The 25516-nt window shown below is 39.4% G+C and overlaps 4 protein-coding genes and 4 non-coding genes across 10 annotated transcripts in view; 4 read left to right on the forward strand and 4 right to left on the reverse strand.

Moving 5' to 3' along the window:
• Positions 1 to 8394: 8394 nt before the first annotated feature.
• Positions 8395 to 19454, reverse strand: LOC108163028 (neural cell adhesion molecule 2). The gene is made up of 7 exons (XM_017298071.2): positions 18360 to 19454; positions 14077 to 14295; positions 13828 to 13974; positions 12944 to 13075; positions 12688 to 12840; positions 9442 to 9930; positions 8395 to 9303 (listed from the first exon to the last, which is right to left on the reverse strand). The coding sequence occupies exons 1-7, from the start codon at positions 18412 to 18414 to the stop codon at positions 9119 to 9121; spliced, it is 1380 nt and encodes a 459-aa protein (XP_017153560.1). The 5' UTR covers positions 18415 to 19454; the 3' UTR covers positions 8395 to 9118.
• A 282-nt stretch (positions 19455 to 19736) lies between these two features.
• Positions 19737 to 20109, reverse strand: LOC108164291 (neuropeptide-like 4). The gene is made up of 2 exons (XM_017299939.2): positions 19999 to 20109; positions 19737 to 19934 (listed from the first exon to the last, which is right to left on the reverse strand). The coding sequence occupies exons 1-2, from the start codon at positions 20008 to 20010 to the stop codon at positions 19785 to 19787; spliced, it is 162 nt and encodes a 53-aa protein (XP_017155428.1). The 5' UTR covers positions 20011 to 20109; the 3' UTR covers positions 19737 to 19784.
• Positions 20110 to 21460: 1351 nt separating this feature from the next.
• Positions 21461 to 22062, forward strand: LOC108164290 (neuropeptide-like 4). Its single transcript, XM_017299938.2, has 2 exons — positions 21461 to 21570; positions 21683 to 22062. Exons 1-2 carry the CDS (start codon positions 21559 to 21561, stop codon positions 21872 to 21874), a joined length of 204 nt encoding a protein of 67 aa, XP_017155427.1. The 5' UTR covers positions 21461 to 21558; the 3' UTR covers positions 21875 to 22062.
• Positions 22063 to 22174: 112 nt separating this feature from the next.
• Positions 22175 to 22246, forward strand: Trnaq-cug. The gene has a single exon. It is a non-coding gene; the product is annotated as a tRNA-Gln (tRNA).
• Positions 22247 to 22575: 329 nt separating this feature from the next.
• On the forward strand, positions 22576 to 22647 carry Trnaq-cug. The gene has a single exon. It is a non-coding gene; the product is annotated as a tRNA-Gln (tRNA).
• An 878-nt stretch (positions 22648 to 23525) lies between these two features.
• LOC108163457 (apoptosis-resistant E3 ubiquitin protein ligase 1) overlaps positions 23526 to 25516 on the forward strand; it is a 29846-nt gene continuing 27855 nt past the window's right edge. For all 3 annotated transcript variants that reach the window (XM_017298747.2, XM_017298748.2, XM_017298749.2), the window contains exon 1: positions 23526 to 24042. In XM_017298747.2, coding sequence (XP_017154236.1) covers positions 23835 to 24042 — 208 coding nt within the window. In that variant the 5' untranslated portion in view covers positions 23526 to 23834. The remainder of the gene's footprint in view (positions 24043 to 25516) is intronic.
• Trnaq-cug lies at positions 24468 to 24539 on the reverse strand. Its single transcript has one exon. It is a non-coding gene; the product is annotated as a tRNA-Gln (tRNA).
• Positions 24706 to 24777, reverse strand: Trnaq-cug. The gene has a single exon. It is a non-coding gene; the product is annotated as a tRNA-Gln (tRNA).

The following is a 25516-nucleotide window of genomic DNA, read 5'->3' on the forward strand; positions in this document are numbered from 1 at the left end:
CTCTCAGTGTTTTCCAAAGAAAGAGGCGGCCGCTCTGCCGCTGACAGTCTGCTTAACTTTTTTTTTTATCTGGTTCATTTCCATTTTTTAATAATAATTTTTTCCCATCTAAATGACAACTTTTAGTTTTGTTTGAGAAGTGCTTTTAGTGGTCGAAACTTCAGTTTTTTTTCTAGAGTTATGTAAAAAGGTTTTTGGGACAGAATTGGTTTGATTAATTGTTAAAGTTGGAAATTTGTTTGTGGCACATGTCGTTAGAGGACGTTTATTTTTTGATAATTATAACTTTTAGAAGTTGGGACTATTTTTTAGTTTAGGTTCATTGATGGCTTTGACAGAAATAGGAGGGAGAAAATATAGGAAAATGTTCTATATGTAGAGTTTCCGTTAAAAGTTGTGTGGTACAAAGAGGAAAAATCTTAGAGATAGGACTTTCATATTATACAATTATTTGTCCCAACATTTCTTATATTGGTTATATTGTAGTTACCCGGGCTATAAGGATAAGATGCTATAATCTTGTATAAGTCCCCCACTGGATTCATAGACAGTCTTTATTATTGTACATCCAACCAAGAAATCATCGTTTTTTCCAGAGTTCCGTTTTTGAATGTAGGCGCGAACTACAGCTTGTATCTGCACACTAAGAAGCGCTTTTTGTACATTCTTTATTCATATTTACGATGTATTTTTTGATAGTTTTCCCACTCCTAAGTACTGGCTGATCAAAATTGAATTCGTCTCTATATATATTTTAATGGCATTGCAGTTTTTACTGCAACAGAGTACGGTTTTTTTTGTTTTTTTTGTTTTTTTGTTTTTCTGTTTTTGGATGGTATGGTTGCTGTTCTCTGCTGCGGTTTGGCATTTTAAATAAATCCCATTCGCTGTCAGTTTTGGCTTGCAGTTATCTTAATTATTTGCATGTGGCCGGACAGTTGTTGTTAACAACATGGAAATTCATTGAAAGCCATAACTATAAGCGAATTTTTCATGGGGGCCAAATAGTGTCATGCCCTAGCCCCTCAACTGTCAATTCTTTAACAGTTTTTTTTCTTCTGTCAGCCAGAACAGAACAGACGCAGCCGGAAAAAAAGAGTTTCAACAGGAACATTCTGCAGGGCTGATGCTGACAGTTATGATATGGCTGGACAGTACACGACAGGACACCAGCGAAGCGGAGGAGTAGAAAAAATCGAAATTGCATTTCATTGCAATTAATCAAATGGCGAAACAGATAGCTTAATACGTTTACATTTTGTTTGCTTCCTGCATGGGGATACCCGGGACAGGAGTCAACCGGAGTCGCTATCCGATGTACGAAGTCCTGTGTCCAGTGGCATCATTAGCATTCTGATTACCTCTACATTTTTAATGCGCTTTCATTTGTTTGCCCACATGTGCAAATTATCCGGGGAGTGTCCTTCAGTTGGCTGCCTTTCGCTTTGCAATAATTTGCGTGATTAAAAACAAATTAATTTTAAATTAATTCTTCTGCAATGAGAACAAAAAAGAAATGAAAAGACAAACAAGCCGTATTTTTGTTGACATTTTTTATATCTTTCTGTTATTTGTCAATTATGTGTAATTCTCTTCAGCTCTTAAGAGGTTTTCAATCGACAAAGTTGATGGTGAATTGATCCAACGGAAGCTGTACAGATTAAGCCATGCTACAGGGGAACTTTGCAGAGTAATTGCGAATTCATTTGAAAATACTAGAATATGAAAGTCCCTTCCAAACCATAACACCACCTTCTCGTCTGTGGTGATGGCTTAAGAATTATTCTTCTTCCGTTCGGACATAAATAGAATCTTTCACATTTAAAAAATTAATATAAAAGGTGCTTAAATTCAGGTTAAAGCACAAAACATGTATCTTTCGATGATGTAACCTTTCCTTGGCCACATTTACTCTATAGTCCACAGATTTTCCATCTGCTAATTGCTTATATCTAACATTACTTTCCATAGTTATCCAATACTGACACTCGAAACCTTTAAATTAGTTCGAAAGAGCATACATTTCTCCTGCTCATTAACATATGAAATATTCCCCCCACACACACACACGCAATGGCCGCACATTTGGTGGGAAATGCAAAGTACATTTGAACTTTGTAGCGCAATAAAATGATTGAATTAGGCTCACACAAACACAGGGCTTTCCGCAGAGGGAAAGCAAATTGCAGCTGGTTATAGTTTGAATAGAAATCGAATGGGGTTTTCGGTGGCGCAAATGCGGCGTTTGCATCGCGCATTTAGTGCACTTTAAGAGCAAACCATTTGCATAATGAGCGACGAATGATACGAAAAACCCAGTGTATCCGCTGGACAACAAATAGCCATAATCTACATAAAAAATCAATGGCCAGCAGATGAGACGGACAAAGGGTTGGGGCCTAGGCTGGTGGCTGTGGCGGTTTCGCCTGAAGAGTTGTTCAATTAATATGCTATGGTACATGCGGCGTATGCGTAATGCCAAAAATTACAAATAAGGTAAAATGAATGCACAATGAATGGGGTTGCCAGTAAATAAGCGCATAATGCTTTGTGCGATATATGTCTAATGTGCACTTTGGTGGGGATTGTATGTTTTTTGGGCGCATATAATATTCTATTGATTGCCACAATTTGTTGATCATTTTTGGCAACATTTTTCGGCTGCAGCCACAAACGAAAGCAATTAAAATGGTAGCCGAAAAAAACAGGAATTTAAAGTGGTATTTTTCTAGAAAATTCTAGAGTGTGTTGGAGGGAGTGGTGACAGAGCGATAAAGAGGAGTTAGTATTCCCCCATTTGTCTAGACGGACAAAAGGCTATGAATGACTGCCAGACTCTATGACACACATATGCAAATGTCCCCCCGAACCACTAACCTCTATTTTCACACCCAACTCGGCCTCCTTTTACACACACCCCCCTGTCAGCCCCCTTTCCACCCTCTAACGCACACTCATTTGCAGTAGCAGCATCCCACCATATAAATCACATAAATATTCACATTTATTTTCATTTTCAACGCGTTTTTCCTACCTACTATTTTTGTTTCATTTGCAGTTGCAGAAGCGGTGTCATAGAGGGGGCTACCATATGCACTTTACTCTACATTTCACTGCTTCTATCTGCGTACATATATAGATATATATTTTTTCTGTTGAGAGAGAGAGAGGGAGAGAGTAAAAGGGAGGCACTTAAAAAGTCGTTACAAGGTGCAAAAGTTTTTCTATGTCAAAATGTGGAGCCAGGCAGAGACAATGACAATGAAGTGGATGGCCCACAGCGAGGGCGATAGAGGGGTTCCTGAGAGGTAGCATATATCCTGCCTGCATATGTGAATAGGGCTTAGTGGGGGAATGGGGCTACACTTTCGGCCCACTCAGGCATTGAACGAGCAAAAGCAAGAGGCATTTCTATCATCAATTTTGAAAAAGAAAAATGAAAACCCAAAAAATTCCTTTTTAATTGCCCCCCAAAAATGGTCTGTCTCGCTCCCTCTCTCGCTTGCAAAGTTTTTGGAGCTCTACTTGGAAAACATTACGGAGAGATTTGGTTTTAGATTCAATCAAATATTTGCGGAGAAACTTTAGGCCAAAATTTGAAAACTTTTGCATGCCCCGAAATTGAGTTAACTCTGGAGAGGCTGATTGGAAGCGAGTTGTCCCAAATCAATACAAATACCAAGGGAACACACATGGACACGCATATCTTACATAGATACACACGCACACAATGACAGCTTAAGCCGTTGAGGCGTGGATTGCAATCAATTTGAAATTTATCGCACTCGGACTCATTTGCCTGCTGCCCTGCCACAAACACCACAAGAGAAACGCCCGACTAGTCGCGTCGTCCCTTCTCTCATAAATAATGTTATGAGAGGCATTCATTTATTACACCTATCGGCAAACTTTACAAAATTGACAGCTTAATGATTTGTTCATAACTCTGCCAATGGCCCTTTAATTAATGTTAGAGCTATTTCGCATCTCAACCTCTAATGGTAATTAGAAAAGTTCTATGGATTGGATTATTTAGAGGCAGGAAAGTTATTTGGACAAATTATGTGGCAGCTTGGCTTCGATACGGTAATGGATACAAGTCTGCAAACAAAGTTATGTTAAAGATACTGAAGTATTTTGATAGATTAAGGGTGGGGTGGATAATGTAATTGTGTTTCATTCAATTTGTTCATGGGAGTGTTCATGGCGTTTGGGAGTATACACGAACCATATGTAAGAGCATAGATGACTAGAAGTCCTTTTTACTGCCCCGCCTTGTATATCCACGAACGAAAATCATCTTTAGGGCAGAATCATCGAAGAATAAGCCTTAAGGAAGGCGAAGTCAAGCGAAGGGACTTACAATACAATACTTCTTTAAAGCTGTTGCTAAAGACCAAAGACTATACGAAACCAAGATGTTGCTTGATAGACCAAGTAAATCTGTTCTAAATCTTGATGCCCCGTAAGGGACTTTGGTAAGGCTCAGAAATTCTAAATTTCGGTCCAAAAAATCCATTAACAAATACACTTCTTCCAAAGAACAAATTTCTACTGTAACGGATCAAAAGTTAATGTTGTGTTTGCAAAATTTTGGTTAACTTTCAATTCGAGCGTTTAAGTCCACCTAAGAGTATACAAAATCTGTCAGTCTATTTCGATCAGATCTGAAATATATTAGGCTGCGTAAAATAGATCTAAAATATGTGAGGGTTGATTAGCAACTGCTTAAAAAATATATTGGACTAAGTTCACAGGAGCTTAAGTCATCTTTTATTCTCATATACAGCAACTATGCCCTCGCTACATAAATTTCTAGTTGTCAATGCCCCAACAAAGCTGTCAAACACAGAACAATCTACTCATTCCCACAACTGTCTCTTTATTACCCCAACAACAGCCCCAATTGACCAAGGCTTCAATCACATGCATATTTAAGCCAAGTTTTCCCTCGCAATTATATAATTTAGTATGCCAATCTGCCATTTTGTTTGACTTCTATCGACATAAATATTGTATAATGTGTGTGAGGAGAGAGGAGGGAAGTTATGTAAACGAATTTCACACTCTCACCTCATTGCATTTCAATGCCAAGAACTAAGAGCTCTGGCCAGTGACAGAGCAACATCAATTTGCCATTTCATCAATTAAATATGCTGACAGCCTTCAATTATTTATTAAGAAGAAACAATGGAAAGAAGCAGTGGAAGAAGTGGCGAAGAAAGTCAAAACAATAAAATGGTGAGAAAATATATATGTATATATATCTATATATGTACAGTGAAGGTTCTTTTAAAACAGATTAAGAATCAAAACTATAGAACTCTAGAACTACATATAGAACAATTCCTTCAGTGTACGAGTATATCTACTTTCCCAAGCCACGGGATATATACTCGCATAAATGATGGTCCAAGGAGTAACACTGGGATTCAGAAAAGACTCCATTTAAAGAGAGATCTCCAAGAAAACCTTTAAGCAAGTAAATATGTATGTACCTATCTCACACTTAATTTAAGAGAGAGATGATAGGAGTTTGTGCTGATTGGGGCGCTCAATAACTGTTCCTTTTCATATCGGCTAGTGGCTTGTATCTCTTGTAAAGGGTTTTATTAGAAACCAGATACATACGTAAAAAAATTGGTATAAAACCAGATATTTTTTCCGCTTAAAAGAATATTCCTCTAAATGCATTCACTTTCCGCATTCCATATATTTTAAGGGAAAGATGCACATACTTTATAGATCTAACCGTATAGAGTGCTTGAACTGCAATCTAGGATCTACATTGCATACCCATTTCCATTGGTGGTCCCCGCTCAAAGGCTTCACTGTATTCAATCTGTGTTTGTGCCTGTTTTAACGGTTGTGTGATTGTGTGTTTGTGCGGGTAGAAATTACTTTTCAGAAAATTATCATCAACAGAGGACACACACGAGCAGCGACTATCTTATATGGGGGAAATTCAATTTGATGCACATCAACATGATGCTGCCACTGCCACACTGCCAGTGCCACCGATGCAGTTTCTGTTGCTGCTGCTGCTGCTGCTGATGTCACTGATGTCACTCGCCCGACTCATTAAGTATTAATTGTAAATTTTAATTAAAATAAACCGAAACGATTACGGACACAACGGTTGGTCTCGGGGAAAACTTTCTGGCACTGATGGCCAGGCCAGGTAATAATGTTTACTGATTTTATACCAGCACAAACCAATATGGTACCACCCTCATTTCCCACACATACGTGTATATACATATATATATTATACCACATACCTATAAAAACCCCCATTAATTGCCACAGGAAAAGACGTGCCTGCGAAAGTAAAAATAATCATAAATAATGAAAGATTGCCACTGCAACTGCAGTCGAAATTGCAACTGCCGCGCGAAGCGGAAACGGAAACAGAGGCTGACATCTTTTGCCATTCGATGCTGGCTTTGATCAGTGGGTTAACTTATTTGCTTAATGGCAGGTGGTGGTGCTGCACGGCAGGTGGCGGATTGTGGGGCAGGTGTAAATATCCACTTTTAAGTGATTGTTGCCGCAGCAGATTAATTTCATATACATTTCATAGTGGGTAAAAATGTTGCAGTGTCTGAACAGGAACCCGACATGTGCTTTTCTGCAATGGATGGTACCTTTTTTTGTTTTGCTGGTTAAAGGTGGAAGAAGAGTGTTTGGGTAGGATTTTAACGTTGTGAGAAATTTACCAGAAGAGAAATAGGAAAATTTTTGTCTAATAAATTCAAAAACCAATGACATATTCTAGCTTGAAATGAATAAAAGTGTCCTATAAATATGCATTTTGTAAGAAGAGATCAATTATTTCCACTTTCAATAATCTATTGAAATAATCACCCATGATCACGTTTTTAATCATAGGTTCCTTTAAATTGTTTCTTTGAAATGATTGATTTTGGTAAGAGATAGATCTAGTACTTATTCCAAAATCTCCAATACGATCAAAGTACTTTATGAATCAGGATTTTCTCTAAGGAAATAACTATTTTGATTGCAATTATTTTAAAATTGTGCTAATGATCTGAATATAAGCATCGGAAAAGGGGTACAGAGGGGTACAAAAGGGGAACAGAACTCCCCAGAAAAGCCCATACGTATGCAACATAGTTTATAAAGTGTTCCCTTAAAACAATTTTTACCCACGAAACTTTGAATCAAAAGCACATCAATCTTAAAGCAGCCCCAAGCAAGACCTGAAAATTGCCTATAAACTGTGTATTAATAATCTGCCTCGGTGCAGGATGGGCGTGGCACTGTTGTCCTCAGTTCCGCAACGAATTCATACCAACACCGGCACACACAAAGAAAGAGCAATACTTGTGTGCAAACCGAATGAATTGTATTTATTTGTGCGCCATAATTTGCTTATTTTTGTTTCACGTTGTCACGTCTGCGGCCGGATTCGCATTGACCCGTAACAATTTTCCATATTTTTCGCTTTTACAACAGCCAGAGACAGAGTGTGAGAGGGCGGGAGGGCGAGAGGGAGGCGGAAAAAAAACTCATGCAGAAATAAAAGTTAAATAAAATACAATAAGTTATTACGGCCGATTGCGTTAATGATCATTTATAGCCGGGGTGAATCTGTGGGCTTATGTAAATGGATCCCCCTCTTCTGCATCCTGGTATCGCCCAGTCATGTGATGTCCTGTTTGGGAGTCCCATCCGAGGCAGAGATTTATGCTTAAGTGATGTAAATGCTTTGCCATTTGACAGTTTATTGACTTTTATGAGTTAGTTTATTATGCTCTCTCTCTCGCTTTTTTTTTATTGCCAAAAAGGGGGTAAGCCCACGGGCTGGATTCAAGAAACTTCCGTGTAATTGGGTGCGTGCCTCGAATAAGCAATGAGCCTACCATAATGTTCAAGGTTCTTAGGGGACGTCTTTTCCTTAATGTTTATGGGCTGAAAATACTACGAGATTTGCGTTAATGAATATGATAAACATTTTCATGGCAATTGCTGTCAAAAGGGGGACACTAGATAAACATCTAAGGACACCTTGAGGAAATGAAAGCCAGGAAATTATTCATGAAATGTGTTGACAGTTCGGTTGTTAAGTGAAATTTATAAAGAAGGGGAAAGTTTGGTTCCTTGTTTCAATTAATTAAGGAATCGTGGAAAAAGTTTTGAAAAGATAAAAAAGCTATAGAACATAAATAGCTATCAACAAATATGTGGATTAATGTATTGTATTCTTCTATAAATATTTTTGTGTAATTTACACTGAAATTCGAAGAACATTGACTTACCTTGGCCCTCAATCAATATAAGACCGTTCTTGTTTTCTTTAGACCTGCGAAAAAAACCCCCTCCATAAGACTCTTTTTTGCTAACCCAAGCCCCAAATCAAAGTCATTTTTATACACATTCAGTTGAATTTATTTTCATATTACTCATACGCACTGCTTACCAGCTAAACATTTCATTTCGGGGTTTTTTCCTTCGTCATTTTTTCGCATCTGTTTCTCGTTTTTTTCATTTCAATTAAGCTAATTTGAATCCATTTACTATTATTGATTTGCTTTGGTTTTTTTATATGTTTTTTTCTGTGTTTTTTTTATCAATAATTTGGACATTCATTCTTTTGGTTGTTTGTAAAATTCATCAAAGTTTTTTTGTTTCGGTTTACATAGTTTTATCGGTTTTGTTTTAGCTTGAACAACATTTATGTAGAGTTGGGCATTTTCATATTTAACTATAAGGTAAAGTTGACAATGCATATGTATTGTATGTATCGTAAGGATTCGCCTCTCCATAAACATCGTTTTCCGCCTCCTTCATTTTCTTTCGTTAATATAATCGATTTTGTGGTTTTTCCCTCTTAAAAAAGTACAAAAAATGTGATTGATGAATGGAAAGTTGGCAGCAAAAATTGGCAATAGGCGGAACATATACTCTATATATATTTATATAGCATAAAAAGCATTTTCTTTAATTAGGTTTAGGTTTAGGTTTAAGTGAATTGCACACACAAAGTTCTATCACAGAAGATACAAAAAATAGGGAACTCAGCAGCAACATTAACAAGATCGGGTTCGGATTGGGGAATGGGATTGGGGTATGGGCATTGGATTTGGTACAAGCTCTATGCATAAATCAAAGCAAGGATGAGTGCGTACACCGGATACGGAGACGGGTACCAGCTGCGAGCGGCGGCAGTGGCAAAGATCTTCACGCCACTCCAGTCACTAAGTCCGGCCAGATTTCGGGAGGCAGCGCGCATCAGATACGTGGTGTTCCCCTTCAGATGCGAAATGATGAAACGCTGGCCTGGAAAGGAATGGAATTTTAAGAGAAGAGGTATTACTCAGCCAGAAATTGGATTTCTTTTATTTTTATGTTCTTCGATATGTCCAATCTTATTTGATATACAAAACCTAGAACACCCTCTACCCTCTACCTACTCACCTCTATGAAATGAAAAATCCCGCTGTTTGGCATGGCTCCAGTTGCCGGCGCTGAACTTGAACTCGCCCTCGCTCATGTATGCCACCCGGTAGCCAAAGATCTGCATCTCATCGGAGACATTGGTCATGCGGGGCGTGCGCAGATCCAGCTCGAAGGCATCCGCAAAGAGGCGCTTCAATTGGAAGCGTGTGGGCCCCATGGGCTTGGCCCCCGCCAACAGCTTGATCACACGCTCCAGGCTTCCCAGTGGGTTGGCCACCTTGCATTTGTAGTCCCCGAACTGGCTGTCATTCCGGATGTTCAGCTGCAGCGTGGCCCCATAGTCGGCCACGAAGATGCGATGATTGAAGCCCAGGATGCCCTTGCCGTTGTGCAGCCAGGTGAATGATGGCGGCGGTTCGCCCATGGCGTCGCAGCTGAGATTGACGGCGCCGCCCACATACGCGTACTGTACGAGCAGCGTCTCGTTATAGAACCAGTGGGGCTTATCTGCAAAGAGGAAAAGAGAGATGAGGCACAGCTGGTGTAAGTCCTAAGCTTCGCAGATAGAAAGGGAGGTGGGGGCGGGAAACGGCCTGGTTTCGTTTGCTCATGCCTGCCCACACACACACACACACACCCACAAAAGGAGGGGGAAAGTCGCATAGATAGGGATAGTAGGTGCAGAGCTGTTGCACTTTGTCGTTGTCTCTGCCTAAATCCCCCAATGAGACCTCACTGACACCGCACATGGCACATCAGTTACACTTTTTTTCTTTCTGTTTTAGCTTGTGCTCTGCGTCTGGTTAACTGTTAACCTATCTATGTATGGAGTACAGTGGAGTGGGAGTTGTAGAACTATCTTCAATTTTAGCTTTTTACTAGACTAAAACTTTGAATTATTTTCAAGTATGCAAATTACCAACCACAAATCGACGCCCTTTGGTCGCCTGAAGCAAAGATGCAATGTGCAAGAAATCAAGGTTTATTTGAACAAGGTGAGGCATTTCCGCAGACCGCTCTCACGATTATTACAGATTTTATATTATTTGCGTTTTGTTTGTGTACGATACTGCCTGATAGAAAGAGCGCGAGAGAGCAATATTCCAACATGCTACACCATCTAAGAAACACCGCTTAAAAATTACTTTAAAGAGCAGAGCGCACCTACTTTTTTTACTCCTGCTAATAACAAGAACAAACAAGCGACGACCTTGAGCCCACAACGAGGAAGAAAAAAAACCAAGAATCGATGCAAAGCAGCAGCAGCACTTTCGTCTCTTTTTTGCTCCCACACTCACGCTCCCTCTCCTACTCCCACGCTCAAAGCTTATTTGCAGTCGGCGTCGCTGCTCGCTGCCATGCTTTGGCATTGCATTCGTAAGCGGCAGCGGCCGGCGTGACATTTTGCATTTACGATAAGCGGTACTTAGTGAATGGCAAAAAACGTAAGAAATTACGGAAGCTTAGGAATATTTCCCAAGTGGAGCATTTAATGTCGTTTTAAGCTAAATAAAATTCCATATAAAATGTTTTAGTAGGCAAACTTAATACCAGTGTTCGTCAAAGCTACTAAGAGCCCTGCTAGAACTGTGCATTGACATACCCATACATTTATTTAGCTCCCTTTCAATATGTACACCACTGTACATATTGCGATACCCTCAGCAACCTCTGGGGACACCTCCACCCTAAGCCTGATGCTCCATTGAAGCGTAAACTAATAGCACATTTTAGCATTTCGTCGTCGTCCTTTTCGTCCTTGTCGTTGTCGTTGTCGTCGCCACTGCGGCTCATTGAAGTTTATTGCTGAGGAAATGCAAACCTATATATTGCAGCATTTCATCTGTTCATCCGTTACTGTTCCTTCTCCATCTTCCATCTCCTCCTGCCCCCACTGCAGCTTCTGTGCTGTTCGTCCTAGTCCACATCTCCTGCTCCTTCCCTACCTCACGATCCATTTCTTTAGCTAGTGGGCTGCAAATTAGTTTCGGTTTCCATTCGTTTGGTGTTTACTTTTCAGCGCCAGCTGGGCACACTGCAATGATTTGAGGGCTGATGGCAACTCTGGACCGACCCACCGTTTTGGGGGTCCAATTTGGGTGCTGCTGCTGCTGGCTTGTGCAAACCTTCGTCCTGCAGTCATTAGTAAAATTCTGACGGCAACTCAATTGGAGAGAGGCGTTTTTGGGTAGAATCAGGGGCATGTGTATTTGGGGCACTGGGGAGTGTTAACTCAAGCCCCCCAATGGAGTGGAGTTGACTGAGCTTCTATTTGGTTTGCCTGGTGTTGGTTGCTTTATGAAGTCAAAAGTACATACATATGTTTCGATATTGATGGGGGCACTTTGGATTGGACTCTGCTCCCTGGCTATGTCAGCAATATTAATGAGTCTCAAGAGAGGGCTTTCGTTGTTTTTTTGTTTGGGTACACAAGGAAGAATTTATTGGGTACGAATGCACAAACTAAGTTTCCTATGTTTGAGTAATCGGTGTGCCCTTTGACTTGGTTTATGTTCCATTGACCGGTAGCTCAGGATTAACTTTTCCTGTCACTGCAACATCACTTACATTCTCAGCTTTCCCCTTTATGTCCCTCTGTGTCCACTTAATCAATTCGCTTGATAACTTCTTTGCCTCATTATTTGTTATATACTCCCAATTTCACAATTATCTTTGTTTCCCCAAAGCCAATTACGGACAGCTTCCAAGTAATATGTTCATTAGAAAATTTGCATCAATAATTTGCATTTTCCTGCCACTTGACCCTGACATGCGGAAGGAGATTCGCTGCCTGTCTTTGTCTCTCCCTACATCTCTCTCAGAAGCGTGTAGGGTCTCAGAAGCAGCTTGAAATCTCATTATAGCCAACGAAGCATGTTCCACTCCCCAGAGAGGGAAAGCGAGGGAGAAAAGGACCAGGATGCCACGGGGGAAAGTGCAGCTTAAATAACTTTAAGCTGCTATCAGCAAAAGATTTTGTTGCAAAGTCTAAGCTCAATTTTCAGCTTTCAAAGGGGAGACGACACAGAGAGAGTCCACACAGTGGGGTGCGGGATGGGAAATGCAATTGCCAACAAGTGGGGGGTACAAAATAAATTCTAGATTAAATATTATCAAGTGTGGCACGTAGGAGGAATTCTCGGGGGCAGGACTGCAAGTGGGTGTGTCTGTATGTGCTGCAATCTGAGCTTACCAAAAAAATAGCAGGAAGAGAAATAGGGACATGGGTATCCATGTCCGTGTCCCTTCGCTCATTGTACTTACGTTGTATCCTTAGCAATATCGTTATTTGATCGGAATCCGAAAAAGTTGGTGTTATACGCATGGCACGACACGTATACTCCCCGGCATCCGCCTGGCTGACATTCCTGATGTACAGACCGTTCGACAGGCGATTGTGCTTCGACGAGTTCACAGCTGATAGAAAAAAAGGGTTTGGATGGGGGATAGGGAAATAGTTGCATAGTTAACAAGTTTGCCATGCCACGTGGGGGGAGGAGAGAGTGGTGGGTGTACTCACTGTTTATGTATTCGCCATTGTAGAGCCAAGAGACTTCCGGTGCTGGCATACCCTCCACGAAGCAATTGACCATCGCGTCGCGTCCTTCGCGCACCGACTGCACTTGTTCCGTTTTGCCAAATGAGATTTTCTCTAGTGGGGGTTCACAAATGGCAAGGAAGAAGGAAATACGTTGGTCAAATTACTCAGTAAATATTGTACATTGGGTCATGACATCCTGTACATATCTACATCTGTGTGTATGGACACTTTGATTTCTTTGCTGTTTACATGGTATCTTTCTTGATTGGTAAGTTGACACACATTTGTGCAAAAGTACGTTAAGTCGGGGTGATATTTAGAATAGAGCTAATGCAGAGCACTATTTAATGTTGAAAACAGTCAGTCCAATATTGAAATGAAAGTTTGTTCTAGAAGGACCTACTTGTGGACCTGTTTTGAGAAGCTTTTCTCCCTATCTAAATAGTTGAAAGAGCAAATTAGCTCTAGAACATAACTAGCGGTCTTGGTTCTCGTTTTTCTCTATATGTGTTTCACATCTCTTATCACAATTAAATAAATAGATAACAAACTTTAAGCTTGTATTATAAAAATAACTGAAAAATATCTAATTGTTGGAAACTGGGACTCCCAATTAGGCGGGCTTTAAAAAAAAACATTCTCGAGGTAAGTCCGTTTTGTTTTGGTCAAGACTATAGGCCCAGGAATTTCACAGAGATGCGTTGTATCAGTTTTTGGAACTTAAAATTAATTTATATTTATTTGAAACATTTTTTGTTATTCCAATCCAAGTTAAAGACTTTCTATGCAAACAGGTCTGGCAACAATTTTTATGACTTTCATTTTTCCCTCTTTTTTTGTACCCAAGTCTGGAGCCAACTTACGATTTACGAGAAGTTCAAAGGAGGAAAAGAACTCGCGCTCGGTATTCACATTCCGATTCTGGTTCCCATTTCCATAGCCATTCACCTCGCAGGTCCAGTTGCCCCTGTCGTCCAACGAGATGTGCTCAAAGACCAGAGCCAAAAGACCTAGAAAAAGATGGAAGAGGAATGTAACTCCCAGGCATTATGAACCGCACTGGCATCCAATGGATATAGTATCCACTGAGAGGATGAGAGTAGGACTATTACCCGTCTTCTTTTCGATGTGCACTCGACCCTTGGTGTTCTCACGGGTTTGGCCGCGGGGATCACGCCACTTGGTGTCGATATCCTTTTGTACTGTCTGGCAGAAGATGATGAAGGAGTCATTTACAAAATGCGTTATTGATGGCGTCGATGGCTGCAGCCTCAACGGAGGCGAAGACGAGGCGGGAGTGGCGTTGCCTTCCAGATGTCCAAGGATTGCAGCTGCAATTGGAGAGAAAAAGAGAAAATTTTTGCATGAAATTTATCACTTTTTCCGCGAGCTGAAAGCTTGGATGGCAGGGCTAAGGAGTAAGCCTGTCAGGCAGGAGTTGGCGGTAGATGAGGTCAAAGGAATGGACCTAGATGGTAGTTCTGCTCATAAAAAATAATCATAATTCATATGGACAGCCAGTAAGTTTTTTATTTCATTTTTCCACAGTACTTTATCGTATCGTTATTCGTTTTTCCTTTTATTTCACTGAATTTAATTAGCTTTTCATTCGCCTCCGCCTCTGCCTCCATTGAATGCATGAATCTCTAAATAGAGAGTATATTCCTTGTGAAATATTCAAGCATCTGATTAACCCCGCTACCCCTTCAAACCCCTTTCAACTTTGTGTTGCATTTTTAATAGAAATTCCTTTGCTGCAGTTTCGTGTTCTGTTTTTTATGGAGAGAGAGAAAGACAAATTGACGAGCAAGGAAAGAAATACTGATTTTTTAAATTATAAAAACAAGAAAATTACAATATGAATTATCAAAAGTAGGAAAAACTATCAAAGAATTGAGAGTTTATCAACAAAAAAATATATTGTGCATTATTTGATTGACGAATCACATAAAAATGAATTTAAATAAATTAAATCAAACTTACAAATTGTATAAAAGATGTACACGGACAAAAAAATACATGCTATAGAATATGGAAATATGCAACAAAAAAATATATAAATTTGTTTTCCATTTGCATTGATTAAATGTTGTTTGTGCAAATATTCTGGGAATCGGGAATACAATTTTGAACAGAATCTTGCAGCGAAAAAATTCCTTAAAATCGGATTTAATTATTAGTATTTGTATATCTTTTAAAAAAGGTACGAGATATCTGATGCTTTTGAAACGTATGTTATTGCCACATTTTTATATGAAAGCTTTTATTCTCTGTTAACCGATTAATAAGATTATCGTAATGTTTTTACTAGGCCTGAAGTGAAGATTTGAAACACTTGGTACCAATGTATTAGACTTCCACTGAACGTGGAACTGCCAGGGTTACGACCTTCATTACGCCAAAGGTAGCATTCGTTTCAGGGTTTATTTTTAATTTAATTATCAACTCACATCACCAATAAAGCCAAAATACAAAAAAAAAAAAAAATAAAGTGTAACCAGTAAAACAGTAAAACTCATTTCAGCGTAATTTTTTGCGCACAGCAATACATTTAGTTCACTTTTCTAAGTAATTTTTTGTAGAAGAGCATTTCATCGACATCCTTTTATTTTGTTGTACCCAAAGGGACGCATTCCTGAATTCCCATCACGCGATATTTTTTCTTTTTTTTTATGGCCACCACGCCCATCCGGCTAACCTTTATCCGTTATACCCCCCGACTCTTCAGTAATGGGACTGACTAAAATTTCCGACAAACAATTTGAGAGGTTTTTTTGGTGCAGACAAAATTGAAAATAAATACCCAAAAACTATTTGCAAAAAAACAAGAGTACAAAAAAAGTTGTTCCCTTGTTTGCTTTTATTTTTAATATTTTATTTATATTATTTGTTTGCTGCTGTGTTTCTGATAGCTGGCGAAAATAATGATTGGTAATTGAATCTATTGGTAGCAGAGGAAAGCACAATATATTTGTTATTCAATCTGTAGGTTAGGTTAGTCAATGTATTATTCAAGCTAAAAGTTTTTCATAAAATTCTGGTTGAATTTTGCATAAAATAAAAGGGAAACGAAAGAACAGTCAGACATTTGAATAATTAAAATATGCTTTTTGATTATTGAAATATTCACGCAGTAGTTTTATGAACTTCTAAGAATTTTTTTTTTTGTCGCGAAACATTTAACTAAAATTTGTATTTTGTCAGTCACAATTTCATAACGAAATAAAATTAATTTTCAAAAATATTTGAGCGATGCTTCATCAAAGAACTTTAGCCAATTACTTTGAAAGATTTTTACTAATATCTAATGTCATTTTCGTCTTTGGCCTGTCCTGGCCAGGTCCAATGCTGCCATCCCACACCATTCTCGAAAACCATCGAAAACACTTGGCCCAGAGAGTGAGGCAACAAATCCATCAAATTGAATTTAATAATATTTTATTTGAGTGGCAAAATGCTACGTACGTAATACGTATGTACATATGTGTGCGCAAAATGTTCGAGTAAATCCAATAAAAATTCAAATTCGCCTTTTAAAAATTTTGTAAGCAATACGCACACGTAACATATAATGAAGTATATATGTATATAGGTATATATTTGATATATTCATATGTATGTATCCACACATGCACATATAAACGGAGGTACAATTTCTGCAATTGGATTGTTAGGGCTGGGCTCCTTTGTGTGCTGCATATCAATCATCCTGAAGTCGCTGATAGTCTAAGGGGAGGTTGAGGTGCCGGAGCACTAGTACTGAAAGGTAATATCCTTTCAATTTGTTCTGCATCAGCATATTTTTTATGCGATTTTATATTGAATCCAATATTGTTACATTTTGTGTAATTTGGGTGTTGTAAAATGTAAGAAAATTGTAGCAGGAAGCATTTGCAGTACTTTTAGGATGTGTTTATTCTTCATCATCGTCTACAATTTCCCAGCTATGTTCTGTCTGTAGCAACATTCTTTCTTTGCTATAATCCAGAAAAAGGAAAACAGGCTTCCAATATTGCCAAGATTAAAAGATTATTGCATCTTTTTTAGTAATTTTTAGAGAGCTGATTAAATTTTTCATGTTTCTTGGATGCCAATAAGATCTGAGATATAATTCAACATTCATTGCTAAACTATGGATATATATCTAGACTTTGTTGTTTCGTAAGCCTATCCTCTTTTTATCTTTCATTTCTATCCAATCTCTATAAATAGTTTTGTTCTACATAGGATGTCTTTACTTTGAGCTACTTGTTCTCTTTCTTTGCAACATTTCAAAGCTTGTCAAGTGACTTGAGATGGGTACTTACATCTTCTCCATCTACTTCCCCATACTTGACCCCATCGCCCACCACCTACTCTGCCTCTTACTTTCTTTATATTTGCCCATCCCCTCATTTTACAGTGTTCCCTTTGGTCTAATGAATTCCCACATCTTTGCCATCTTTGCCATCATTTGCGTTTCATCTTCAAGGGGCCTCGTGGCCATGGGCTAATGTGGGTTAAGGTTGCCCCAACACGCCCTATCTTGCCGCACATGGGTTGCTTAGTATCACTCACGTTTCCCCTCCACTAAAATGTTCCATTCCATACTTTTGGGCGGTGCATGGGGCGTATGTGTAATATTTTCTTGCCACATTGCAAACAATATATTCCTCTTCGGGTGTTTTGCTGCAGAGACAACAGAAGTTTTCCGCAAAAAACAACAAAAAAATGCCCATAAAGAAAGAAATGTTTCTCTCTGAGTGCTTAATTCCACTAGATTTGAACACGAGAACAGAGATTTGAAAAGCGAGAGAGAAACGAAGGAAACAAACATTTATTTTAGTTGGATGAACATTTCACGCTAAAAAGTATACAACAAAAATAGTAGTAAAAATCATTGAAATAAAAATTCAAATGGTTTCAAATGGTATCGTACATTTTTTAATATTTTAAAGTATTTTTGTTAACTGTATTTAAATTACAAATAAAATAATCTTGATAATCTTTACACCACCTTTCTGGCATTGCTTTTTATCGCCTTTCTAGGCATCGTAAACTTTCATCCGATATCATTAAAGCCCCATCAAAGTAATCCACCCACGCCCACACCCACAACCACCCCTAGCCACCCACAGGCAGCAACCTACTCGGCACAAAAGCAAGGCCAAAATTAACATGGCCAAAAGCAAAAGTTATGCCAAAACAAATGAACTCATTTGGCATTCATTTCATTTATGAAAACAGAACAAGAAAGAAAAAATGTATTGTGGAAAGAGAAACTTTGTGCCACAAAAGCAAGAGTTACGAGTACTTTTGCTTAAGGGGTAAACCACAGTATAGAATCCTTTCTTTTAAGGATGTAGGATGCAGGGTAGAGAGGGGGAGAGCTGGGGCTGATCGGGGATTATCCTACCATTCTGTGAGAGGAGCAGCAGAAGCAGCGAGCAGACGACTATCAAAGTATCCATAGCTCCAGTAGTGGGTTATCCTTTATTCAGTTATAATCCTTAATCCTTAATGGTTAATGGTTGATGGTTAATTTCACTGAAATTGCTTTCTGTTGTAGATTTTTCTGAGTTTATTTCACTTGGACTTTCGTGTTATCCCTTCTTGAGAACCTTGGCAGTTAATTATGAGGCTGTTCACTTGAGGGATAATGGCACATGACTGCCGGGGCGACTCATGTGTCAACCGTGGCCGGAAAAGCGGCAACAACAACACTTTCACTTTGGCCAGGACAATGGCCAAGGCAATGGCATGACATCATCAGCCTCATGGGCATGGGCATGGGCATGGCCAACATCATCATTCGCTTTTCGGCTGTTGTTTTTTTGTGGTTCTTTTGCTTCCGTTTATATATCTTTTTCTTAGGCACTGGCACTTGGGGAAACACTTGGATTCGGAGAGATGGGCAGGACACGCGGCGGGGGGCCGGTGGTGAACATTTCCGGTGACATATCCTGCGAACGACTTTCCCACGTTCAAATTCTCGCGCTCTACTTGGCGAACGGCCGTCGTCCAAGGCTGTGGCCTCGTCGTTGGGCTTTCAGGCGATCCATTGCAGGCGGGCGACGGTATTCGACTGAAACTGCATTCGCACACGGAGGATACTCCCCGACAGGACTGGACTCGGACTCTCAACGAAGTTCACGCGAGCGCGCTCGAGCGGGTTACTCCTTTTCTGGCCTTCTATTTCCTCTATTTCCAGCCGCGTTCACGTTCGAATCGTTGCGAAATCAGAAAATACACTGAAGTCATCGTGAGTCCTGTGGCATCCTTTTTGGCGTATCGCCAGGAAGTCGGCCGAAAAGGAAAAACTTCTTCTTGCACGCAACTTCGTGGGAATCGCAATGTTGGCACACTTTTCCGTCATCCTCGGGGGAAACATTGTTGCCGGCGAGCGGGATGTTTAGACACAATTTCTAGCTCGAAATGTTGCAGGAGAACTTTTCAGGGGGAAGGATTTGTGGTGGAAAGCCTCTTTTTTCGTTAGGGGAAACAGAATGTGAAATAATCTTCACCGATTTGCTATAAAGGATGAAGTGAAGGATGATGAGCTTTCTTGGGTATAAATCTGTGTCCTACTTGGACAGGACCAAAGTTGAGGTTTCGAACAGTTTATAACCCTGGTGTCCTATGTTATGGGAGAATATTAAGGCCTACTTCCTATAAATATAAACAAAACCAAGTTTGGGCCTCCAGAATGTAGAAAAGTGAATATCTAGTATAACAATTTATCTGAAAAAATTGTAGTATAACCTCTCAATCCCTTAACCAAAAAACTCATAAATTCTCATGCAAAAGCTTTTATTTATTCAATCGGGAATCGTTCAATACATCAACCATAGTAGACGTAGGGCGAGGCATAGCCCACAGCGGGATAGCCAGCCGAGTAGACAAACTGGGGCACCGGTGCCGGATTGGGGCCCGGCGCAGGGGCAGGCACAGCGAGGACAACAGCCAGCAGAGCGGCGAGCAACAGGAATACCTGAGGAATATATGGGAAACACTTGGGTATCAAAGGGAATGGCAGGCCTTTGGCAAACACTCACCAGCTTCAGCATGATGGAAAGAGTTAATTCTACGTCTTGACAAACAGAATCGAACTGCACTCGATGTTTGCTCGATTGCAGCCTTTTATATTCGAGTAACAAACATTGCGGAATAAAGAAAGGGAAGAGGGTCACCGAGGAAGGGAGGGAGTCTAAGCAGCTTTATTGTAGTGCTGCTGTCATCACACTGCTGACGGCATCGGGAGAACCGGGGGACCCGTTCCCACATTTTGTTATTCCATTTGCATTTGTTGGCCAAGTTTATGGCTCATTATCGGGCTTAACGCGCTCGGTTCGCCTAATGCCTGCCAAATGCGAATACAAAGAACATTATTGTTTCTTAATCTGTTTGCCCACTATATGCCGTTGACGACATCGTCACTACCATCATCATCATCAGCAGCAGCTAGCATCCTCCTCCACTCACTTCCTCACATCCTCCATACTCCTCCAAAGAGTGTCGCTCTTTATTTTGACTCTTTTTTACTGGATTCTTTTGGTTTGGCTCTTCGTCACGGGTAAACATTTGGCTTTGTTTTGGTTGAATTCGATTGATTTGGGAGTTGAAATGTACATGATTTTGCAGTTTTTATGTGATACACTTTGGGGGCACGAAGGCGATGATATAAGAGGATTTGTTTTGGCAATACGAATGGAAGAGAACTTGAAAGTATTATTCTAAACAATGAAATGTGAAGTACTTATTCTAGAAAGTTCTTTATTTATAAAAATAGTATAAGAATGTTAAGATGAGAATATCATCCTTCTAATGAAATGATATAGAAAAAGTGAGCTACCCTTATATTCTAGGATCCAATGAAAAATGATTTAAATTAAGCATTCCTGACTTCAAATATTTTAGAGATGTAGGGCCTCTTGAAAACGTTTAAACTGAAATCTCATTAAGTGAAATTCCCTTCTTAATCAGTTAAATTATTGTATGGACATTGAATTTTTTCAATACTTCGGCCATAATATTTCTGCGCAATTGATTGTAATTGAATTTGAGTCGCCAAATACTTGAAATTTTGTTAAGAACCAATACGAGTACACCCGACAATGTCTGGAGATCATCAATCACCTGAATAGAAGCCAAAAGTGGCGACAAGCAATCCCCAATTAAAATGCACTGAGCGTAGCTCGCAAAAATTCTACTATCTCACTGTGCTAAAATCACGATACATTGAAGGCCAGTTCTATAACCGAGAGTGATTCCATCGCCGGAGATCGACAAAGAATAAGAAGTCATTAGAATGCGAAGGGAAATTGGTGTTCTCGTCTGTCAAAAACTATCAAAATAGAATCAAAATACAAATGCAAATACAAAACGAAAACGAAAACTATTGCGGAATGATGTGAGCAAAACAGAAATGGCCATAAATCCCATAGAGTGCTTCCAGAAGTGCGACATCATAAATAAGTCATGAGTGTGACAAATTCGGGGACTGGGAGATAGCTACGAGTATATAAGACCCGTGAGTGGGCTTTAACAGCATCAAACCACAAAGTGCAATCGCTTCAGTAGCATCAGAAACCAGAAGGAAAATCAATTCAAGCACAATGTTCAAGCTGGTAAGTTTTAGAACGGTTGAGGACCTATCCTCAGGAAAGGACTTCAGAACTAAATGCGAATTCCCAACCCATATCTATATCTAATACCATATTCCACCATATCTGTTCACAGCTGGTCGTTGTCTTCGCCGCTCTCTTTGCCGCTGCCCTGGCCGTGCCTGCTCCTGCACCACTGCCACGCGCCGCACCAGCCCCCATTCCCGTTGCCAGTCCGGAGCCCGCACCCCAGTTCTACTACGGAGCCAGTCCCTACGCCTACTCCGGCGGCTATTATGCTGCCTCCCCCTACTCGTACTACGGCTAAGTGCTGTGGCTTAACCCGTGGATTGGATGGCTAACAAACACCCGCACAACTGGTCGGCGATTCGTGATAATGGACTTGATAATGGACTTTGGAATTTGAGCTAATTAAGTTTTTCTCTTCAGTCATAAAAGCTTTTCAAAAAAGCGCACAAAAAAAATGATGAACAAATAAAAATGTTGCAAAATTGATTTTTGATGACAATTTCGTTTTGGTAGAATCGCGCTTCTGCTTTCGCTGTGGCTAACAAAAAGTAAGGCCCAGTGAAAATTGTGAATCAGTTTGGACGGCAGCATCGCAAATGGTTCCATGGTGTAATGGTTAGCACTCAGGACTCTGAATCCTGCGATCCGAGTTCAAATCTCGGTGGAACCTGAATTCTGCTTTACGATATTTTTTATAGAAGTTCGAATGGAAATATTATGTGGTATGCATTTTTGATAAGCTACGAGTAATATGTACTTTGACACTAAAAAAATATGTAAGGTATTTTTAAAAGTATATTTATACTTTTTTTTGTGCATTATATTTTTTTTATATTGAATATTTTCTATTTTTATGTATAAATACGAACAAATGCCAATTGTTGTTTCATTTCTATATGGAATGAAAAGATACAAAAATCGGTCTCTGTAAATTGGTAACTCAGCATTTGATGTGCTCTATGAAGTATCTTTATGAGTTTTGTCCAACGGCTGTCAGGTGGTTCCATGGTGTAATGGTTAGCACTCAGGACTCTGAATCCTGCGATCCGAGTTCAAATCTCGGTGGAACCTTGATATAAAATTTACTTTTCTTTACTTTAATTTTAGGTTTCTTAATTGTGTATTTCTGTAATTACATTTTACTTATAAGCTCCACTTTAAGTAAATTGATTTAAATTAATTTAAAACAAAATTAAAAAAGCTCCCTGACTGTTCTTGGTTTATAAACTGCCTAAATGGTTTGTGTATCTGATGACAGCAACATGTGCCGCGGTATGAAAAACATTCAAATGAGGAAATGTTTTTCTTGCGGATAGAAAATAGTCATTAGTAATGTTTAAAATCAGTTCGGAAACAGAATATAAATTCACTAACGGAAATAGAGTATAAAGAGGACCATACCACCGGTTGACAAGCAAAAAGTGTTAAAATTAAATAACATTTCTTGCGCACTTACGTTTTATGCTTTGATCTTATTTGCAACCTTATTTTAGACACAATCAAAGAAAAGGAAGGGCTTAGAATAAGCCAGTCATATAGAAAATTACTTCATTAATCGGACAAAATTATTTATTCAGGTCTCAGGTTCCTTCCTAGCTAGTTAAATCAAATCGAATATCAAAATCGACGAATTTGAGTTCCGATCATAGACAGAGAGCAATTAACCCGTTGTCGACCAGTGGGTATTAAAATACTCTTCACGAAAATTATATATCTTGAAGAATTTTAGCTCAGCTTAGGGTAGAGATATCGTGTTTTTTTTATGCAAGGATGAAGGATAGGCTAGGATGCAGCTACAGGAGTAATTTGCAAACAGTGCTCCTCGCGGCTTCTCACCTGCTTAAATAAATTGCTGTTCAGTGGGCTGTCATTTCTTTCGGTATTTTTAAGGTATATTTTGAAAATGAGACGGTATATTTCTGGAAGTCGGACGGTATATTTTATGGATAAATCCGCTGCCACACTGGCAGCGTTGGATGCACTTTTTCAACCGTTTTTGTGCTATTTTTTGTGCAAAAATAATAAATAAAATATTCAGTGTAAGAATAGAACAACACTTGAGATTAAATGAAACAGAATACAGTTGAAATCGGCTTGAAATAATGCTCGCGTTGTTTTCGCGTGTGGCCTGTGGTGCTGTTGCTTCCACCTGCAACTCAGCTGGCAGCGATGTCAAAGTGCGCGCATTAAATATTTAGAAAGAGACAGCTGCGTAGCTCTCCCATGCATTTATCAGGTCTACCTTCCGAACTTTGATTATGTGGAAACGCTCGCTCAAAGTCATAGTAGCCCTCGTCTTGAGCTTGATGTTCACCGTCTCCCTAGTGAAGATTGTTCTATTGATCTGGACATCGTATCCCGCCTGGCTGCAATGCTACACCGACGCCGAGCGCCCTTTGCCCACCGTTGAGGAATGGCTGGATTCGGAGCAATTGTCAGCCTACAAAAAGTTATTTCGCGATAAAGGTGAGTCTTGTAATGCAATCCCTTGTATTGAGTTTACGGTTGGAGATGTCGGGGCATTGGCATTCCGCCTTATCGTAGGTTCAGCTGTGAATTATTGCGATTTGTGTTTCTTTTGTTGATATTTATTATTTGTTTGTATCACACTCATTGTATCAACCTCTCTCACTCTTACACTCAGCAAGTGCTCGCGCTCTCACGTGTCAAATGTTTATGTTTGTGTGTGTGTGAGATATTTTCTGTAGTTTGAAAGCTCTCTAAAGCTGAATTTTGATGTGCTTTCAACACGTGCTGCAGTAAATAATCTGTAGAGAAGGAAAAATTTAAAAATTTAGTAACACGAAAATTCAACTAAATGCACTGGAAGCAAAATTAAAAAAAATACAATAATATCGAGTTGAAAGAGAAAAATTTTTTTTCAGAAATCAAGGTTCCACCGAGATTTGAACTCGGATCGCAGGATTCAGAGTCCTGAGTGCTAACCATTACACCATGGAACCTCTCTGAACGCCGTGCAACACCATTAGCGCTAAAAGCCGTACAAAGATGATGTTCTATTAAATTTATCTATAAACTAAATAATATTAACAACAAAAATACATACCAATATAAAAACAGAATTCATCGTATTAACAGAAATACTATTAAAAAAGAAAATTTCACTTCAGGTTCTACCGAGATTTGAACTCGGATCGCAGGATTCAGAGTCCTGAGTGCTAACCATTACACCATAGAACCGCTTTGAACAAGCATCGCTTAGAGGCAGTTTTCTAGTCAAGCGATGACCCGCTCTGACACCACAGATCGTAGAAGAGAAAGTTGATCAACAATTTTAGGGCTATTAATAAAAACCTGATCTATTGTTATTATTTGGTTCCCTCGCAGGTAAACAAGAGACAAATATAAAAAAATTTGTTGCTATTGCTAGGGCTGCATAAGTTAATATTTCATACGTTGTATGAGATTTAACTCGCTTCATTACGTGCTGAACTTTTCGTAAAAATTACACATGCTAATTAAGCACATGGTGCCCTGAATAATTGTAATGTAATTTTAATAAAGGGCGCCAAACAAAAAAACAACCTGCTGGAATATATACTCCGAGAGAGAGAGCAGCCCCAGGACGTAGCAAAAGCTTTTTGTTTACTCCGAATCGGGTCTTCGGCTCCTGAATCCCCCGAAAGTTTTCTGTGTCAGAGGCTCAGCAGCCAGTCGCAGGCCTCGCGTCTTTTTCGGACTCGTGCCTGACTAGGGTTTCGGTATAAAATCAATCGTAAGTGTCCTTAAATGCTCAGTTTTGGTTTTCCTGTGAAGCGCGCTGGGTTCACACTCCACGTGCTCGCGTTTTTTCCCCGTTTTTCTTTGGTACCAAGCAAAAAATAAATCTCACAACAAAACTTATAATTAAAATACTAGCAGAAACAAAAAAATAATAAAAACTGTAATAGACGCTGAAAGTTTTTACTTTTTGTGTTAG

The sequence above is a fragment of the Drosophila miranda genome, chromosome 4, assembly GCF_003369915.1.
Source record: "Drosophila miranda strain MSH22 chromosome 4, D.miranda_PacBio2.1, whole genome shotgun sequence".
Lineage (NCBI taxonomy): Eukaryota > Metazoa > Arthropoda > Insecta > Diptera > Drosophilidae > Drosophila > Drosophila miranda.

Bases quoted from the DNA above. Each gene is read 5' to 3' on its own strand.
- LOC108163028 (XM_017298071.2), bottom strand. From the start codon at position 18,414: ATGGATACTTTGATAGTCGTCTGCTCGCTGCTTCTGCTGCTCCTCTCA. The intron at 12,841-12,943 runs GTGAGTACACCC...TTTTTCTATCAG, and splicing joins CAATGGCGAATACATAAACA to CTGTGAACTCGTCGAAGCAC. The intron at 9,931-12,687 runs GTAAGTACAATG...TCCTCTTTGCAG, and splicing joins GATATTGCTAAGGATACAAC to ATAAGCCCCACTGGTTCTAT.